The following is a 13,680-nucleotide window of genomic DNA, read 5'->3' on the forward strand; positions in this document are numbered from 1 at the left end:
AGTGTCCTCTTTATGAACAAGAGAGGCCCCAAATAAGTTTGAAACAAAAAGAACGCGAACACTGAGGCAGCCCTCAGGTCTCAGCTAAGCATCCTTGCGCCAGCAAGGCCTCTCCCTGCCTAGCTTGGGTCAGCTGTTACACCTTCCATGGAGGGACCGCACTTCCATGGTGATGCAACAGTTACTCAGGTAACCTCTAACTGTTCCACCGAAATGTCCTGTCCCTACTCTGCAAACCACAGGTAGCAGGGACCATCTGCTCGACTCATCATGGCTTCCCCAGAGCTTCGCTCAATGCCTTGCACACAGGATGCATTTAATAAGTATTTGTTGAATTAGTGTATAAATAAATGAATGAATGAATGAATGGATTGTATGGGAGTGGGGCTCAGGTGAATTTAATATCTCCAAAAATACAGTAGATGTGATTCTTAATTTTACACTGGCTTTGAGAAGGAAATAATAGTGCTGTAAATACAAACAGCATCCGCATCAAACAAGGACAGTATGCTCCTAAATGCAGCTCCCAAAGCAAAACTTTCTTCCCCTCAGTGTTCCAGACAGGCTCAGGGGAATAAAGAATGCTAGATGCGTGATCCTGTACACTGGACTTGATTTTCAAAAATCCTGTTGCATTCTTGATCCCATAAACAGTATGTAGGGATATCCACAGTAGTCATGGAGACAGCTTCTCAGCAGTGATTAGCCATGTGACAGCATCACCTGTTTTCGGCACCTACACCCCTCCGTGGAACAGAGGAAGGCAAAAAAGCCAAGTTAGATCTCCACTAGCCTGAGTCATGCCCCGGGGAGGTAAATTCACTTTAGGATGAATTTCTCAGAGAGAGAGCATGGGGTTTGTTAATTTCAGAATTTCCCCCCCTTTCTGCAAATGTATTTTATCCCAGAAGCAGAAGGACTCCTTCAAACCCACCTCCCCACCCCCACATACGTATCATCTTATTGTATACCAAAGAAAATTACATCCTTCTGGTCTTGGGAAGCTCTGTTATACTCATTTTGCATATATATTGTACATTACTCAGGGAGCTGGGTGGAGAAGACAGCTTTGTTGTGCATATTTGTTCTGGCTGTTGTTTATGCAGGTTTGACTGAATGAGGGAACAGTGGGTATCATTTCAATTTCTGATGTCAACATCAAATTACTTATTTAATTTCATGCCTGGCGAAGCATTGTATAGCTACACGCAGAATCATTTCACTTCATTTGTTATGCTGTGTTTTTGTGGCGATTGGCTTGCCTTCCAACTGACAGCTTTAATTACGACATGAATTTGATTGCACTGCCGAGGAATTAACATAATGCAACAAAGCATTTAAGCACCCTGCCTTGTAACACCCCCCCACACACACACGCACGCACGAACACAGACACACACATGAAGGAACACAGACACTAGACCCTCGTGTACATTAAAGGTCTGCTGGAGTTTCAGCATTTGCTAGAAAGCATAAAGAACCTTAGAGTCAAAGGCTACCCACATTTGCCAACCCACTGGACTCACCTTTTTTTTTTTAAAATAGAAAAAGATTTGTGGCATTAAGTTACAATTTCTGGACTTGGCAGAAAACTTCGTAGAAAAACCCTTCTAATCTACTTTGCCAAATGTCCACGGCATTGACATTTCCTTCCCTCTCTCTTCCCCATCACATTTTTCTTGGCCAGCTGCCAACTCCCTTTAATCATCACTGGAGAATTTGAACAGAAATATCCCTGAAATAAAGAGATTTCTCCTTGTCCAGTTCTGTAAGCCCAAGAATCTGCTATGGCCCTGTATTTAGTGGGACGCTATTCCTGGTCACCAGCAGGACCTCTACCCTCATACAAAGGTATAACAGAAGTTCTGAGACCAGCAACAGGCAGGAGTCAGGGTTTCACTGATAGCTCAGGACACATATCACATCCCTGAGGCCTTGCTATCCAAAAGGCCCAGAAGAGTTTCGGTCATATATACCTAATCTAAGTCTGTATCTAAATATAGCTGCCAATATTTGATAGCTTTAACATTTTTCTGAGTCACAAAATCCATGAACACCTTAAACCGTGGGCAACAACAGATTATGCTACAAGAATGAAATAAATATTTTAAAACAGCTTTTTTATTGTTAGAAATACATTATGTTAGCTATTTGCTTACAGATGTGCATCTAGGGATTGTCATTGTTTTCTCATGTGACAGAAGAAGAGACAGACACCAAGAGATAAAGGCTTAGGAAAGCAGACAGGTGGTGATGCCCTGACCACTGAACCATTTCATGGAATCAAGTTGATTTTAACTTTCTGTGTTTCCCCAATTTATAATGAGAGGAAGGGTCTTCCATTTTTCTTTCTTGGAGAGAGAAGGCATACTCTGTCCAAACTATATAGCAAAAGTGGCCATAGAATCTAAAAAAGGCTATGAGTCAAAATGAGGGTTGAAAGACTAAAAGGAGATTTTTTTTTTAAATGCAATAAATAAAAGCATCCTTGGAATCAAAAGCATTTGAAATAATACCATATGCCCACATGTTTAGGCAACTATGTCTGCTGAATAATGAAAAAGGCTTCATTCTTATTTCTTCAAGTGGTAGAGTTGCCAATTCATTCATATTTTCAATGCATTAGGTAGAAATGAGAGGTATAGAGAGACTGAGAAAATAGAGTAAGAGAACGTATTTAGCAGTTTGCATGAGAAGACAAGAACATGAAGAAATTCCAGCCAGCTGGCTATCTGATATGTGATTTCTGGGCTCATTATAAGTTATCTCCTGTTTAACATGGTCTTTTCATTCTGGGTTTTTTTTTTCCCAGATTTGACCACTGCTCCAGCAATCTCTGCAAATTACCCACCTCAGTCTCATTACATGGCAAAGGAGAGCTTTCTTACAAACACACTCTGCCTCAATCTCCAAGCTACATGGGCTGCAGGAACAGTAATGGGATGCGCAGTTGAAAGACATTTTCCAGGAAGGAGAATGTTGCTGCTAACATTCAAGTCTGCAAGTGGATATTCATTAAATGCTCATTCTACTCTTCTCACTGCCCTCCACCTGACTCTCTTTCCATCTCTGTCACTAAGTCATCATTGAAGCTACTCATTAAACTCATGAAGTTAACATTTCTGTTTTAACAGCTTACCTACAACAAGAGATTTCAAAAATTGATTATCCATCCAAAATAGATGTACTCCATTCATTAGAGATCTACACAAAGAGGCCACGGCTACTATTAAGGCTCCCTAAGTATGGGATAGATGTGCATTCCACCCCTAGAGGAAAATGTATGCTCTGACCCTAGGGCTAATTTAAATAGAATAATTTAAAATTCTTCCAAATCATCATTTGTGTCTGACATCCCTGCCTACCCACCTCCATGTTATGCTTTTGTCTCTTGGGAGTAAAAAGCAGAAGGATCATGCTAAGAATCACTTGGCCAACTATGTTTCTTACAAAGGTCACAAGACAAGCTCAATTACTTTCTGTAGTGGTTTAGAAAGCAATGACAATTAAAAGAACCTAAAATCTTAATCCTAAGAAATGTGCCTTGGAGATAAGATTACTAATAACTTACAAAGATGCAAAATATATTTAAATGGAGAAATGAGCTACTAGTGGAAGAAAAATGGGGGCACAAGTTGAAAAAAGCATCAGGTATGGAAATGGTTACTTCCAAATTCAATTTTCAACCCTCTGTTATAACCCATTTCCAACTGTTATCAGCTCTCATCTATATTCAACAGCCTTCCAACTTCTTTCCCTAATTTCATCCTTGTGCTCATTTTTACCTGCATTTCTTCATATAAAAGGAAAAGTAAACATTTTAAAGTAAAAATTGTTAACAATTCCTTCTAACATCTTTGAGAGGCTTTTTAAATACTAACCTATATAGTGGGTTAAATAGTGTTCCCCTAAAATTATAGGGCCTGCTTGGAACCTCAAAATGTGATTGTGAGGGTTAATTTTATGCGTCAGCTTGACTAGGCCACTGGGTACCCAGATATTTGCTCAAACATTATTCTGGGTGTTACCATGAAGGTGTTTTTGGATGAGTTTAACATTTAAATCAACAGGCTGAGTAAAGCCTTCCCTAGGGTGGGCCTCACCCAATCAGTTTAATAGAACAAAAGGGATGACCATACTCAGAATAAGAGGGAATTCCTCTGACTCAGCCTTCAAGCTGGGACAACAGTTTTTTCCTGCTTTTAGACTCAAACTGAAACACAGACTTTTCCTGGGTGTCAATCCTTCTCATCTTTAGGGTTTGTTCAGACTTTTGGACTCAGACTGGATCTAACCATCAGCTCTCCTAGGACTCCAGCTTGCTGACTACACATTTTGAGACTTGTCAGCCTCCATAACTGTATATGTCTATACATCCTTTTGGCTCTGTTTCTCTTGAGAACCCTGACTGATATAATGACCTTGTTTGGAAATAGGGACTTTGCAGATGTAATTAAGTTGAGGTCATACTGGATTAAGGTGGGCCCTAAATCCAATGACTGCTCTCCTTATAAGAAGAGAAGACATACAGAGCTACAAATAGAGTAGAAGCTCATGTGAAGAGAAGCACACATCGAAGTGATGTCATTATAAGCCAAGAAACACCAAGGATTGTGAGAAGCCATCAGAAGCTAGGAGAAGACAGGAAAGACTCCCCTCTGGAGACTTCAGAGAAATCATGGCCCTGCTGACACCTTAATGTTGGACTTCTAGCCTTACAAACTACGAGATAATAGATTTCTGTTGTTTTAAGCTCCCCGGCTTGTAGTCATGCATTACAGCCACCCAGGAAACTAATACAGTACATAGCCTGCTTACCATGAGCTAGAAGATATTATGTGACCAGCCCCTGTGCTCATTCACTCTGCTCTAGCCTCACTGGCCTTTTTTCTTCCCCTTAAACATGTCTTGACTCAGGGCTGTGACCTTGTCACTCCTGTTGCCTAGATGTTCTTCCTTCCTTTCGTCATTCAGGCTTCAGTTCAAAAATCACCAAAACAGAAAGGACTAATCCAGGGACTTCCCTGGTGGCACAGTGGATAAGAGTCTGCGTTCCCAATGCAGAGGGCCCAGGTTCAATCCCTGGTCAGGGAACTAGATCCCACATGCATGCCGCAACTAAAGAGCCCGCGAGCCACAACTAAGACCCGGTGCAACCATATAAATAAATAAATATTTAAAAAAAAAGAAAGAAAGAAAGGACTAATCCAATCACTCCAGTTAAAGTGGCAGCACACACCCTGCCACCCCCCAATACTGTTTAGTTTACTTCACAAAATGTATTACACATCAAAAACAATGTTATCGTTATGGATAACAAAATATTGTTATCGCTTCTACTCCCTCAATAGAGTAGAAGCTTCACGAGGGCAGAGGCTTCATCTTGTTCACCATTCAATCTCAAGTGCCCAGAACTATACCTGACACTTAAAAGGTATTTGATAAATATTTCTGGACAATCAAAATATTGACTATCCAAGAAAACACATAAAAACATGATACAGGAAAGGCAAAAGGCATAAACAAAGTGGTAGGGGCAATGAAAATCTGGCAAAAACAGAAAAAGAAAAGAAAGGAGAAACAGAATATCAAGAGTCTGTCACAGGTCTGGATTAGATTTTCTTCTTAAATACAGGGAAGTTCATTGATGGTGTGGCCTTTGTCTACTTCTTCCTTAACAGTAACTAGTAAACCTGACAATAAATGTTTGGGCATTGGGTGGGAAAAAGGAGGCTAGGAAAGATGCTTGCATAGATGGATGGATAATGGCACAGTGGCATAGATAAATCAATAAAACCCCCCAAACTTGGGAGATTCAAGGTAGAAGGGGTGTCTCAAGAAGCAGCAGAAGAGACGCCTCAACTGTGATATTAAATGGACTAAAGAGCTACAGAACAATAAGATTAGAGAACTGTGTAGCACAATACTTACTAGAATTCAATCCCTTTTCACCTAATTTCTGAAATGCTTCAATTCCTTCAACATCTTGAAAGTTTTAAAAGTATGAAATATTTGTCTGCCTTTTCATAATTAAAATCCTGATCCAAAATTCTTTCAGAGAGACACTAGAGTCATATCCAGGTAGTTATCTGAATAAAGCATTAAAAATGTTTACTTCCACAGGGTGGTAGGAAGAGTTTGCTAGAGGAAGTGACACAGGGGCTGCAGAAGGAAAAGAGAGAAAAAAAAAGAAGACAAGGAGACAAAAGAAACAAAAATAGGAAAATTTGATAGTTTATATTATTTAAGAAAAAAAAAAGAGCGGTCCAGAAGGAACAAGTATAAGGTACAAACCATTGGGAAGTAGAGGGAGAGAGGGAGGATGAAGAGGTAGCTTCATATGTCCTAGTGGAGGGCTCTGCTTATAACCTCAGGAGTGTGCCTGCAAAGGATCTTAAAGAAGAAAGTTTAATAGTGAGTTCTGACTCTTAGAAAAACAACTGTGGAAGTTTTGTCCAGTACAGGGCAAAGGAAACAGAGATGCGTCAGATTATATCACTGAGAGGCCACGGGAATCATCTGTGTAAGAAATGATGAGGGCATCTGAAGCATCAGTCATGTCAAGGAGAGGATAATCATAGCCAGATGTCTCTTCAGAAATAAAGTCAGTAAATAAAGCAGAGTGACGAAGTAAACAGGATAAGTAAGATAGAGGAAGGAACAGGGCTCGATTTTGAAGATACTAGCTCTGGGATCCAATACGGAGACAAGGAAATAAGAGAGGGAGCTCCAGTTTGAGAAAAATAGGTAAGGAGACATAGAATAATGAGGATTTTATTTGGGAGGAAGAATGGTGTTTGTCATGATTGAGATAAGCAGGTCTTGTCGAATTGACCACTACAAGGGAATTCAAATCAGAAAGGATAGAGAAGGCTCCTAAGGTAGGTGTAAATCTGATGCAGAAAGAAAGGGAATAAATACTTATGAGCACACTGGGTATGCCAAGAACTGTCACGTGACTCAAACACACAGTACCAGGTAATCTTTTAAAAGAAACCTAACAAGGTAGATGAAATGACCCCCATTTCACAGATAAAGAAACCAAGGCTTGGAAAGATCAAGATTTTTGCTCAAGGTCACATGGATAATAAATAGCAAAATAGCTGTTAAAACTTGGTCTGTTTGTAATGAATGCCTATGATCACTTCAAAATTTGAGGCTTTTATTTACTAAGTTTAGGCCCTGAGTTTTGAAAACTTCCTCACTTACAAAATTCTGTGTAAGTCAGAAGCAATATTTTCCCCCTTGAATAACTCACTATGAATAGTTATATATTCAATTATTTCCCTTAACTTTTTCCTTAATGACTAATCTAAACAAGTTACTATGTCTCCTTGATCAATGTGAGAGTCCTGGTAGACTATTATTCCCTTCCGGCAATGTAGTTTGGGGATATGTAATTTAGAAAAACCAAGCACATTTGGTTTTTAAGCTTCACCCATGAGTCAAATTCTCCAGCCACACTGGAATTCTTCATTCTTACTCTTTTTGCCTGTCCAATTAAAAAAAAACAACAACAAAGCTGGAATAATACAGTTATCTTGATTAGCTGCACTTGAGAGTAAGTCTTAACTGCCACAGCTCCTAAAAATACCACTAAAGTGAGTGGAAGACTTAAAGGGAGTTTTATCTCAGCTGAAAATCCAGAGTGGGCAATCTGGACTAACAGGGATCAAATTCACTCTAACACCTTAAGCAACTAAAAAACTAGACAAAATATGTGGAAAAAAAGGTTTTTTAGAAATTGGGCAATAGGCAGTGCAGTGATCTTAGAGAGACAGAAAGCAAATGAAATAATTTTTACAGTTGCCCCAGCTTACTGTCTGAAGAGAGTTTTCATGCCATAGTTGGGTGGTTGGGGGTAACCCAGGTGGATCCCAGAAGCATCCCTGAGTTGAGAAGACAGAGTTGATAGTAAGAGGAAGCCAAGCCAGCTGGAATTTGCAAAGCAGAGGATGGGAGAAAAGAGAGGCCCACAGTGAGAGAATCAGGAAACCTGCAGAAGGCTTCCCTCTCATCTTCACCTGAGTCCATATCAGCACATCTGTGGGTGAAAAGTACCCAAGGCAAGGGAAATGACCACTGAAAAGGAGCAGGTAGAACGATTGCCAGAGTCACAGAGGGCAGGGAACAACTGGTATTCCCACCAGCCAGAGTGGAAAAACCTTGTAACACATCAGGAATTAGGCAGAGTATTCAGTACTGGGGAAAAATGAGCTTTAGGCTAAAGGCTGTTCTGAATGTTCCATCTAGAAAAGCATAAAAATAAACCTCAGAAAAAATCAAAATATTATTTCCAAGTGGCATAATAGTAGCCCAGAATAAAGCTTAAGAATATTTATGGAAACCAGAAATACCCAGCACTCAACAAAAAAAACTTCACAATATTTGGCATCCCCCCCAAAAAAGTGTCAGGCATGCAAAAAAGCCAGAAAAATACAATCCATAAGGAGGAGAAAAACCAATCAATAGAAACAGACTCAGAAATGACACAGATGACACAATTAGTAGATTAAGGGCATTAAAATGGTTAATAATAACTATTTTCCATATGTTCAAGAAAGTAATGAAAGCACAAGCATGGTGATGAGAGACATGGAGATATTTTAACAAACTCCACCTCCTCATTTTCTGATAGTCATTAAAGTAATTAATTACTAATTCCCTTTTAAGAAAAAATGGAAGCATCTTTATTCTTTAAAACATTGTGTGGGTAGATGTTGCCCTGATATCCAAAAGAGTCGTTTTGTGGCTTGACTTGTCAAAGGCTTTCATCTCAGAAGATTTTAGACTGCAATGGCCCTGAGGTAAGACTCTGCAACCTCACAACTGCTCACGTGAAGGAAATAGTGACTGGAGGTTTTGAAACAACTCACTAAAAGCCAACTACTTCTTTTTCTTCCTTTTTTTTATGTGTGTCATTTCTCCTTCTTCAATCTTTTAATAGTGTTGCAAGAAATATGAATTTTAATAATAAGCAATATAAACTCAAAGTATATCATAGATTGGCTTGACACGAGATTGGCAGGATTGTTAGAGCCCTAATATTTTTTAAATTTTTTATCATGGTAAAATAAATATATATATACAACAAAGTTAACATTTTAACCATTTTTAAGTATACAATTCAGTGGCCTTAATTACATTCACAATGCTATGCAATCATCAAAACTATTTCCAAGACTATTTCATCATCACAAACAGAAATTTTGTTACGATGAAACAATAACTCCCATTTCTCACAGTCCCCCACCCCTACTACTAGTCCCTGGTAACTCCCTTTCTACTTTCTGTCTCTAGGAATTTGCATATTCTCAATATATTCTCGATACCTCATGTAAGTGGAATCAGACAATATTTATCCTTTAATGTCTAGATTATTTCACTTAGCATAATGTTTTCAAGGTTTGAACTTAATTCCTTTTTATGGCTAATATTCTAGTGTCCAGATATGCCACTTTTTGTTCATCCATTCACCTGCTGATGGACACTTGGGACGTTTCTATTTTTTGGTTATTATAAATGATGCTACAATGAAAACTGGCATATAAGTATCTCTTCAAGTACCTGGTGTTTGGGTATATACCTAAAATTGGAATTGGTGAGGTGTATGGTAATTCTCTGTTTAGCTTTCTGAGGAACTGCCAAGCTGTTTTCCACAGTGGCTGCAATATTTTACATTCCCACCAGCATGTACGAGGGTTTCAATTTCTCTATATTCATGCCAACACTTGTTATTTTCCATTCTTTAAAATTATTACTATCCTAGTAGCTGTGAAGTGATATCTCATTATGGTTTTGGTTCGCATTTCCCTAAGGACTATAATGATGAGCATATTTCATGTGCTTATTGGTCATTTGTATATCTTCTTTGCATAAGTGTCAATTCAAGCCCTTTGCCCATTTTTGAATTCTGTTGTTTATCTTTTCGTTGTTGAGTTAGGAGCTTTTTACATATTCTGGATATTAAACACTTATCAGTTATATGATTTTCAAATATTTTTCTCCCATTCTGTAGCTTTTCTTTTCACTTTATTGATAATGCCCATTGATGCACAAAAGTATTTAATTTTGATGAAGTCCAACGTATGTATTTTCTCTTTTGTTGCTTGTGCTTTTGATGTCACAAAAATCCACTGCCAAATTCAAGGTCATGAAGATTTGCCCACATGTTTTCTTGTAAGAATTCTATGGCTTTAGCTCTTATACTTAGGTCATTTATTCATTTTGAGTTAATTTTTGTACATGGTGTGATGTAGGGGTCCAACTTCATTCTTTTGAATGGGAAAAACCAGTTGTCCCAGCACCACCTGTTGAAGAGAAAATTCTTTCCCAATTGAATGGATGTAAAACTTGTGTCAAAAATTACTTGGCCATAGATATATGGGTTTATTTATGAACTCTCAATTCTATTCTATTGGTCTATATGCCTATACTGAGAAAGAAGAACAAAGCTGAAGGCATCATGCCCCCAGACTTGAAAGTATACTACAAAGCTATAGTAATCAACACAGTATGGTACTGGCACAAAAACAGACACATGGGTCAATGGAACAGAGATCCCAGAAATAAACCCACACTCATATGGTCAATTAATCTATGACAAAGGAGGCAAGAATATATGATAGGGAAAAGACAGTTTCTTTAATAAATAGTGTTAGGAAAACGGGACAGCAACATGCAAAAGAATGAAACTGCACCACTTTCTCACACTGTATAGAAAAATAAACTCAGAATGGATTAAAAACTTAAATATAACACCTGAAACCATAACATTCCTAGAAGAAAACACAGGTGGTAATCTCTTTGACATTAGTCTTAGCATTTTTTTTTTTTTTTTTTGGATATACCTCCTCAGGCAAGGGCAACAAAAAAACCAAAAATAAACAAATGGGACTACATCAAACTAAAAAGCTTTTTGCACCGTGAAGGAAACTATCAACAAAACAAAAAGGTAACCTACTGAATGGGAGAAGATATTTGCAAATGATGTATCTGATAAGGGATTGGTATCCAAAATGTATAAAGAACTCATATAACTCAATATCAAAACAATTAACAACCTGATTAAAAAACAGGCAGAGGACCTAAATAGACATTTTCCAAAGAAGACATACAGATGGCCAACAGGCACATGAAAGATACTTAACATCACTAATCATCAGGGACATGAAAATCAAAACCACAATGAGATACCACCTCATACTTGTCAGAATGGTTATTCTCAAAAAGACAAGAAACAAGTGTTGGTGAGAATGTGGAGAAAAGGGAAGCACTGTGCACTACTGGTGGGAATGTAAATTTGTGCAGCTGCTATGGAAAACAGTATGGAGACCCCTCAAAAAACTAAAAATAGAACTACCATATGATCCAGCAACTCTACTTCTGGGTATTTATCCAAAGAAAACAAAAACATTAATTCAAAAACATCTATGTACCCCTAACATTCATTGCAGCACTATATACAACAGCTAAGATATGGAAGCAACCTAAATGTTCATCAACAGATAAATGAATAAAGAAGGTGTGATATACAGACACACACACACACAATGGAAGATTTCTCAGATATAAAAAAGAATGAATTCTTGTCACTGGCAGCAACATGAACGGACGGGAGGGTGTCATGCTAAATGAAATAAGTCAGACAGAGAAAAATGAGTACCATATGATTTCATTTATATGTGAAATCTACAAAACAAAACAAATGAACAAACAAAACAGAACAGAAACAGACTCATAGATATGGAGAACAAACCAGTGGTTGCCAAAGAGGAGGGAGGTGGCTGTGGGGGGGGCGGTGCTGGGCAGACAAGATCAGTGAAGGGGATTAAGAGGAACAGACTTCCAGTTATAAGACAAATACATCACAGGGATGTAATATGCAGATAGGGAATATAGTCAATGACACCGTAACAAATTTGTATGGTGATGGATGAAAACTAGATTATTGTGGTCACCATTTCATAATGTATAAAAATACTGAATCACTATGTTGTACACCTGTAACTAATATAATACTGTATATTAATTATAACTCAATTTAAAAAGAAAAAAGATGCTTAGAATCCTGAAGTCACCACCTGTGGTGACTGAAGGGTAATCTATAGCTGGGAAGAAGGAAGGGAGGGAGGGAGGAAGGATGGCAGGGAGGAGAGAGGGAGAGGGGAAAAGAAGAGAAGAGAAGAGAATGGAAGGGAAGAGAAAAACAAAATTTCCCAAATTGAGTATGCTAACCACACAAGGGAAAATGGTGTTATTTCTGAGAATGTTCTTCAATGGCTATCCAAATTATTTTTTTATCAACAGTGGAATTATTTTCTTCCCCTAATAATAAATTCTTTTGCAAATAAACCAAAAAAATTGGGGAAAAAAAGAGTACTGTCTCAATATGTTAATGTTCCTTTCTCAGTTATCACTAATAAAAATTGCTCCCTACTTGTTCTATTTTAAAGGAAAGTTTTAAAATGTTGCCCTCAGGTGCAAAGATGGGTCAAGAATCCTGTTATATGACACATTAGGGAAGAATGCAAGAGGGCCCAAAGAGGGCCAGATGGTTCTCAGCCTGGCGCACAGGAGGCTGGAGAGTGGTTAGAGCCAGGTCTAGAAGGCTGACAGACCCCCTTAAGAGGTATGGTGTGTGTTCATGAGGGTTTTTCCTCCAGACATCAGTCAGGAAATTTAATTCCTTCTCTTTAAGTGGCTGGTTAGTCATCCCTTCCAGCAGGAATAAAAAAAAAAAAAAAAAAAAAAAGGTCGTTAATCAAGCTCATGCATGAAGAAATGACAAAAAGCCCATAGTTAAATATGTTATCTCCCAGCTGTAGCACTGCCAGACTACTTCTTTCATTTGTAACACTGATATTAAAAGTATTATCACTTCCTTTTGTAATCTATTGTTTCTAAGCTGACAAATACTCCCACCAACCTTATAATTTGTTAAAACACATATTAGGTCAAACCAGAAAACAGAATGGCACTACAAAGCAATGCTCAAATATTTATATGCCAAGAAAGGATGAAGTGTAATAATGCTTGGATATTTACAAAGTGATGTGAAGGGATGAGAGTGTTAGAAAACTGAAATCGGACCCAAGGGATGTGTGACCTGGTGGTTTTGTTTAGTTTTTTTTTTTTAACTTACATCGCTGAGCCTTTCCCGAGAGCTGCTCCTGTGGAAGCCCTTGGATTCTCCACTGGCACTTTCACTGTCACTGTCCCTGCAGCTGTTCTGCCCTGGCTTGAGCTGAAGGCAGAAGAAAAGAGAAAAAAAGAAAAGTGTCAGTGATCTCACACAACTGCTCCTTCACCCCTATTCTTTAAGCCTTGTCAGAAGTGAACAATTTAAGGTCCTGATCTTTAGCATTTTTCTCAGCTTCTGAAGAGTACCAGGTAAGCTGCCATAGAAAGAAACGTGGAGGGTAGGATAAGTAAAACATTTACCATAAAGTGTCAATGTAGATAAAAGACCTCAGCAGCCCTTCAATAAACACTTAAAAAGTTTAACATAAATCTTGGAGGGTAATCTTTCCTGAGATTTTTCCAATCTAGGTTACACCAAATATGATTTCCCATCTTATTTCCTCTGTCCTCTTCTGGGGAAAGAAAAAAGAAAGAAAGAAACAACAGGGACTTCCTTGATGGCACAGTGGTTAAGATTCCCCCTGCCAATGCAGGGGA

The 13,680-nt window shown here is 38.4% G+C and overlaps 1 protein-coding gene and 2 long non-coding RNA genes across 8 annotated transcripts in view; 2 read left to right on the top strand and 1 right to left on the bottom strand.

Annotated features, from left to right (window-relative positions):
• Positions 1–13,680, bottom strand: part of AUTS2 (activator of transcription and developmental regulator AUTS2) — a 1,112,861-nt gene that overhangs the window by 603,477 nt on the left and 495,704 nt on the right. For 4 of the 5 annotated variants that reach the window (XM_082432281.1, XM_082432285.1, XM_082432282.1 and 1 more), the window contains one exon: positions 13,145–13,246. The exons of the other annotated variant lie outside the window; for it this stretch is intronic. In XM_082432281.1, the coding sequence (XP_082288407.1) occupies positions 13,145–13,246 (102 nt within the window). The remainder of the gene's footprint in view (positions 1–13,144; positions 13,247–13,680) is intronic. 5 annotated transcript variants of the gene reach the window in all.
• The window catches only part of LOC309646275, a 638,120-nt gene that overhangs the window by 472,286 nt on the left and 152,154 nt on the right, over positions 1–13,680 (top strand). The gene's annotated exons all lie outside the window — the stretch shown is intronic.
• LOC309646301 overlaps positions 1–13,680 on the top strand; it is a 266,260-nt gene that overhangs the window by 198,375 nt on the left and 54,205 nt on the right. The gene's annotated exons all lie outside the window — the stretch shown is intronic.

This window comes from Balaenoptera physalus (genome assembly GCF_965194825.1).
Source record: "Balaenoptera physalus genome assembly, chromosome: 16".
Classification (NCBI taxonomy): domain Eukaryota; kingdom Metazoa; phylum Chordata; class Mammalia; order Artiodactyla; family Balaenopteridae; genus Balaenoptera; species Balaenoptera physalus.